The sequence below is a fragment of the Papaver somniferum genome, chromosome 2, assembly GCF_003573695.1.
Source record: "Papaver somniferum cultivar HN1 chromosome 2, ASM357369v1, whole genome shotgun sequence".
In the NCBI taxonomy this organism is placed as follows: domain Eukaryota; kingdom Viridiplantae; phylum Streptophyta; class Magnoliopsida; order Ranunculales; family Papaveraceae; genus Papaver; species Papaver somniferum.
The window spans coordinates 4,136,860-4,143,740 of NC_039359.1; the positions used below are offsets into that span (position 1 = coordinate 4,136,860).

Genomic DNA, 6,881 nt, shown 5'->3' on the forward strand with positions numbered 1-6,881 from the left:
AAATTTTGTTCTTAACATAATTTCCGAGCCTATAAAAGCAAGTAATTAAACCTCAAACGAGAAATTAAAACAAACGACAGAACATTAATTTTAGACTCATTCAAGGATTCTCTCAAAATCAGAGCATTAACTAGCTGGAAGTGTAGAAAGAAGAAACAAGGTCCCGGAGTTCAAATCAAAGTTAAATCCAACTTATAGTGTGTTTCAATTCCAAAATAAACTGACCCTATAAATAGTTAAGAAGCACCATTCTGGTTTTGCTCATCAGAGAAGGCAAAAATTAAAATTCAGTTTAGAGAAAGAGAGGATAAAAGAGAAGAAGAGACAGAGAGAATGGGTCGTTGGGCAATAGCGGTTCATGGAGGCGCTGGTGTCGACCCTAATCTTCCTGCACAACGTCAAGATGAGGCTAAACAGCTTCTTACTCGTTGTCTTAATCTAGGAATCTCTTCTCTTCAATCTTCTCTTTCTGCCATTGATGTTGTCGAACTCGTCGTAAGATTTTTCTCTGCTGAACTATTTTTTTTTTTTTTCATTTCTAATGCATGCAGTTTCAAAGATGCACAGAAAAGGGGCAAACTTTCTTATTTTGGTTTTGGCTTTGGTTTTATAGGTGAGGGAGTTGGAGAGTGATCCATTTTTCAACTCAGGACGTGGATCGGCATTAACAGAGAACGGAACGGTGGAGATGGAAGCAAGTATAATGGATGGGCCAAAGAGAAGATGTGGAGCAGTATCGGGATTAACGACTGTTAAAAATCCAGTATCACTTGCTCGTCTTGTTATGGACAAATCTCCCCATTCTTATCTCGCCTTCTCTGGTGCTGAAGCTTTCGCCAAGCAACAGGTAAAACTGAAATTCTATGCTTATTTGATCAAAATTGATGGTTGATTCTAACTTTATTAACATCGGACGGATATGCTATAAGCTGAAATCAACCGGTTGGTATCACACCTTGGCTGTGGTTTCCCATGGGGAGCAGCACAGTACAGTATTTGCCAACACGCATGTGTGGGGTGTTTTATTGAGGCGGGCAGTAACTCAACTATTTTTGTACTGTGCCAAACATGGCTAATTAAACACGTGACTGATTGATTTTCATATGTTCTATGATTAGGGTGTTGAAATGGTGGACAATGACTACTTTGTCACTGAGGAAAACTTAGGGATGTTGAAGTTGGCAAAGGAAGCAAATGCTATTGTGGTATGTGTGCTTTTTTTTCTTTTTCTTTTCTTGAATAACTTTGCTGGACTTTATGTAACCTGGTTCACAAGAAGCGGGTAGGTTTTTTGAGTATACTGAATGAGAGAATACACAGATTGTTATTGCCAAGTTAGATTTTTACTGTATTCTGAATCAAATCAAAGCTGTCGGCCGGTCAAAATTTAATTGATACTGGTCATCTATCAACAAAAGAACAATATTTAGACTGCCGGTCAGAGAGATAAAACGCCATATGGTATCCTGCTGCTTGATGGTTGTACTTCTTTTCATTACAATCAGAAGACTTTTTTTATCCAACCATTATCCTCATGCTGGTGTTTCTTCTTTGGTTGTGTGCAGTTCGATTACAGAATCCCATCCTTGGGTCTAGGGACATGTAGTGCTGGTGCAGGAGCAGCAATTGACAATGGTCTACAAATGAACGGTCTTCCAATCAGCATCTACGCACCCGAAACAGTAGGCTGTGTGGTGGTCGATAGTGAAGGTAGGTGCGCAGCTGCAACATCCACAGGTGGTTTGATGAACAAAATGATAGGTCGAATTGGAGACTCTCCCTTGATTGGTTCTGGAACTTACGCTTGCAATATCTGCGCTGTTTCTTGCACTGGAGAAGGCGAGGCCATTATCCGTGGGACTTTGGCTAGGGATGTTGCCGCGGTCATGGAGTACAAGGGATTAGGTCTTCAAGATGCTATTGATTTTGTAGTGAAAGAAAGGTTGGATGAGGGAAAAGCCGGTATGATAGCTGTTTCAAGCAATGGAGAAGTGGCATATGGGTTTAATACTACTGGAATGTTTAGGGGCTGTGCCACTGAGGATGGGTTTATGGAAGTTGGGATTTGGGAGTAGAATAACAATAAAAGCACCCTTGTAATCCTTGTCTTTGTTCAAGGACTTTATTAGAAACATAATTATAAAATAAAGTTGTACCTAGGTTAGATCTCAAATACATGTTGCAATAGCTTGCACCATCTTTTCTCTGCAAAAAAAACGTAATGGGATTTAGATTTGAATCTTTGTTATAACCATCAACGTAAGAAAATGAACCACTTACTAAAAGCAGCTTCTGAGGGCTGCAGGTGGAATCTTTCTCACCGTCCGGCCACCTAAAAATTGAACTGCATTCCGCATTTTGCAAATTCTGTATGCCTGTGATGTCTGGCTGCCTAAAATCCAAAGGCAATTCTTTGCACAAAATAGGGTCTTCTCTTACTCGGCATCCGAAGCAACCCTGTAATCTGTAGCTCTGTAACTGCTTTACAAAATCTCGCCTGAATTGAAGCTTCACTAATGGACTCAACCTCAACTGCAACTTTTCTCTTTTTACGTAACGGAGACATCTGCAACTTTCGCTTACCTTTTTTGGTATTACTTGGAGGAAGAATTATAGCCTTGAATGATTGAAACCAGTCATGGAGATTGATCAGATCACCATGTTCTTGAGCCAACTGATAGATAATTGAGGTATCATTCATCGATGGTAACAGAGATTCTCCGCTCTTGTTACAACAACTGCAATGGAGGTAGGTATGAGATTTGAGAAGATCAACTTGAATCATTTTCCTTGGATCTCCGATTAAAGCTGATTGCAGTATATCGACGTGCTTAAAGCAGAAAATTTCATGGAATGGCAAAGACTCAATCGGCTCTTGATAATCCTTAACCATACACTCCAGTAACTTAACAGCTTTCAAATTCACCGCCTTCTTGTCTTTTTCTGTATTCAAATGGCTGCGAGATGCTGCCTTCTTCGGCGATCCAATCCTTACTTTTTTTGGACTCTTGCTTTCACCAGGGGATGTTACCTTCCTGGGTGAACCTATCTTACCTTTTCTTGGACTCTTGATTACACCGTTAGATACTGGCTTCCTGGGTGAACCAATCCCGTCTTGTTTATTACTCTTGCTTTCACCATCAAAATCTAACATTGACAGCAACTCGTCCACTTTGACATTTATCTCTGTAATCCCTTCAGTGTGTTTTCTCCAAATCTGAAGCAATTGAGATAAATGTGCAGGCGGGAGATCCTTTATCCTACGTACTGCCTGAGATATGAAACCTGTTTTCCGCTGACCAAAACATTCTTCACTATGCAGAAAAATACCACTAGAGGAAGCCTTTACCCGATCTTCAACAGTACCAGACTGATGATTTGGATCAAGCGCCTCACAAAAAATATCAAATAGGTTTATCCTGTGAAACTTCCCAGCTTCAAACAAGCACAAAACCACAGAACTCCAGTCTTTCCTCAAGCCCTTCACCGCTGATAAACCAGAAACCAAAGTTTCAGTGCTCATACATGAGACGTCATCTATAAGTTTACAAGATGGAAGATCAAAAGCACACTTGTGCATTTCTTCGGGCAGCAATTCACACATTTCCATCCAGAAACTATGACTATCTTCACTTAAGAAGCCTTCAGATAAGAAACTTAGAGGTTCCATTAAGAAATGTTTAGAGCAGGCAATCTTTAGAGCCCTAATGAAAGATGTAACTGTTCCATCTTTCCTTAGAAAGTAATTTCTCAGAAAGACAGCCACCTTATGGCCAATGTCAAACCCCGTGCATAATTTAACAAGAAGAGCCTCCATGATTGCATCCATTCTCTCAGATGGGGAACCTAAAGTGAACTTACATGGTGAGAGGTATTGCAGTGCATTGGATGTAAGTAACTTCTTAGGAGCATCAATGGTTGTTCCAACTCCCATTATTAAGATGACTGGAATCTTTATCACCCACTCCCTTAAAATTAAGATGAACTCAGATAAGACACTCCCGTTGCATCTTTCCATATCATCAATGATCACAACTATGGGATATCCCTTGTTTTCTGGTTCAGAATACCATGACACTAAGATACTTATATCGGCTGTATCTGGAGTGAACTTAATCAACTGCCTCTGCAGGCTTCTAAGACACCCGCCAATTCCGCTCTTGGCAGTGAAGTCCATTGATGAAAGAGTAACCACGTGAGAATCATGAGATTTCAAATGCATGGCGAGTTCTTTAAATGTCAGCAAATCATCAACAAACTCCACATTTTTCGTCATCACAAGACCAGTAAAAATCTGTCTGCATGTGATATCAGTCAGTGGAGGGTATGAATGTAGACCACCAGGGGTTCCAGCAGATTTGATTGAAGAGAAAGACTCGCAAACCCATTGGTGTATCACATCAAATACACTGATATTGATGTTCAACAAAACATCTTTGATAGTTCTATCAATCTTCGACCAAATAAAATCAAATGCCTCAAGACGCACCTTGTCATAATCATCTTCTCCCACTTGCTTGGTTTCCTCTGATTTATCTGCAGCTTTAGGAGAAGATAGGGATGCTAACTTGCTCCTGGTCTTTCCAGTTTCAGAAGCTTTTCTACTTCCTTTTCGAGGCAATGCCTTGTGCAGAACAAAGAAAGGCTGAAGATTGTTTTCCCCATTGTCGGCAATTGGAGATGAGGGCGGAGAATCTAGACTTTCAGACTCCATGGATGCTGTTGGAAAAAACTTGTTATTCAGTGCATGAGGGGAAATAACTAGTAAACTGTAAACACCATTAATCATCCATAAAAAAATAACGCAAGCCGTGGATAAATAAGACAGCCAGTTCCTTCCATAATTAATTACTAGTAAAATCGCAAGTGCGCCTGCCAGGCATACCTAATGCTTTAACAATCCAAAACTGCCGTAACATACAAAAGAGACAACCACATAAACTGTACACAAAGACTTTCAAATCTATTAATATTTATGAAAGTAGTCATGTGATATATTTATGTTTGGCAATCAAATTACTGAACAATCTGCAACAATCAAATTACTACTTGGTGTTCCATAGCTGCGGCTAGTAGACATAAGTCTACTACTGGAGGTGCAGATTGCAGACTGTGTGACTATAAATTCTTTGAGCACATAGTAACACCAAGTTGTTTTATGGACACCAAGAACTCATGAAATAATACAAGTTAAGAGCACGTGCGCTGCACGTCGGAAAAATCCCTTGCAGATTTAGTTATATGAGCTGATTTGGTTAATTATAGACTTGGAAGCGAATGTAACTCGCAAAATCCCTCGCAGATTATGTAACCTCCTAATAGCCAAATGACCTACCATACATGTATGCAGCTTGTGTGATTCTCAATTTTAATAATTACAAAATCATGCAATAAGAGTTACTAAGAGTTGTTGCATAGACAACTATCTAATCTAGATTTGATGTTCTTCGATAAAATATGCACTGCATCCATCCATACAGTACTCACTACATCCACATTATGATGAAAAGATGAAAATGCTACACTAAATATTGAAATTGGTATCATCATTGAATGACAAACCGTTCAAAACTATTGATAAACATAAGCAAATCAAATACAAAATCCCTAAAATTTACAGAACCCTAGAATTACAGATTATAGTAGGAAACGATTTTGATACGGGGAAAAGGACATACCTAATCAAATAAGAGTAAACGTTCGATTTTGATATGTAATTGTAGAATATATAATCCAAACACGGGTTTTGGTGAATTAAGATATTTTAGTTAACCGTGTAATTTATCCTAGTATTTAGGAACTGTTGAATTGGTATATAATACCTACAAGTCAGGAGTTGTGGTTATTCAAGTGACCACGTTTTACGATTGCATGTAGTTAGTGTCCTAGTGAATAGGGACCATGAAGGTGCGTCTGTTAGAGTGGTGAGGAAATGCTCTGTCATTTATAAGCCTATGAAAGGCAACAACAATGTTAATGAAATATTATGAGAAGTTTTCTTAAATGTAATTTTTGTGCAAATCTCTCTCTCACTCCTCACTTGATCCATGAAATTCCAACATGATATCAGAGCTGGGGTTGAAAGTTGAGTTGAGAGAGAGGGTTATATAGAAAAAGATGTTTCAGAAGAGTTCGAAAAAATTGTTCAAAATTAAGAATGTTGAGAGAGGGATTAGAAAATTATTTTGAAAATTTTGTTTTTAAACAGTATTGATTTATTTGGTCAGAAAAGTAATGTTGGAAAAATTGTTTCCGAGGTAGAAAAAATAAATAGATTTTTGTGTGTTTGGAAAACAAGGGTTTCCATTGGAAAAAAAAAATGTCTTTTTAGGTTAGAAAATATGGGTTTCTAGCTGTGATGAAGGCAAAGTTGGAAAACAAGGGTTTCAAACTATGAGATGAAAAAAATGTGATGAAGAAAAAATCCTACTAATTAGGTCTTTGGAAAACAGGGGTTTCCATTGAAGAAAACAAAAAAAAAAATTGATTACAGTTTTTGTTGAGAAGAGAAATTGTGATGAAAATATTTTTGGTGCAAAATTATTTTGTTTTAAAATTTGTAGAGGGAGTCTAAAATTTTGTTCAAAAAAATTGGGTTAGTCTAAGTTATGCGGAATGCTGATTGGCTAACAATGATGATAATGATGACCGTAATGAAGATTGGTGAAGATGATGATGATGCAATGATGAAGATAATGATCCGATGAATACGATCATTATGATGAAGACCGTGATGATGGAAACCGTTACGTTGACGATGATGTTTCTGCTTCTACATGATGCAGTGATCAAGACAACAGAATGGGATATTTAACGTGTTTAAATAAAGGGAAGGTGTAAAATATATAATCCAAACACGGCTTTGGTGAATTAAGATATTT

The 6,881-nt window shown here is 38.1% G+C and overlaps 2 protein-coding genes across 3 annotated transcripts; one reads left to right on the forward strand and one right to left on the reverse strand.

Moving 5' to 3' along the window:
- Window positions 1–333: 333 nt before the first annotated feature.
- Window positions 334–2,241, forward strand: LOC113346709 (probable isoaspartyl peptidase/L-asparaginase 2). The gene is made up of 4 exons (XM_026590200.1): window positions 334–495; window positions 614–847; window positions 1,119–1,205; window positions 1,566–2,241. The coding sequence occupies exons 1-4, from the start codon at window positions 334–336 to the stop codon at window positions 2,073–2,075; spliced, it is 993 nt and encodes a 330-aa protein (XP_026445985.1). The 3' UTR covers window positions 2,076–2,241.
- LOC113346708 (origin of replication complex subunit 3-like) lies at window positions 2,068–5,801 on the reverse strand. 2 transcript variants are annotated; one of them, XM_026590199.1, is made up of 3 exons: window positions 5,679–5,801; window positions 2,322–4,719; window positions 2,068–2,205 (listed from the first exon to the last, which is right to left on the reverse strand). In XM_026590199.1, the coding sequence occupies exon 2, from the start codon at window positions 4,712–4,714 to the stop codon at window positions 2,393–2,395; it is 2,322 nt and encodes a 773-aa protein (XP_026445984.1). In that variant the 5' UTR covers window positions 4,715–4,719; window positions 5,679–5,801; the 3' UTR covers window positions 2,068–2,205; window positions 2,322–2,392. The 2 variants fall into 2 exon arrangements, with proteins under 2 accessions (XP_026445984.1, XP_026445983.1); XM_026590198.1 differs by having other exon boundaries at window positions 2,072–2,205; window positions 2,281–4,719.
- Between the last annotated feature and the right edge of the window lie 1,080 nt (window positions 5,802–6,881).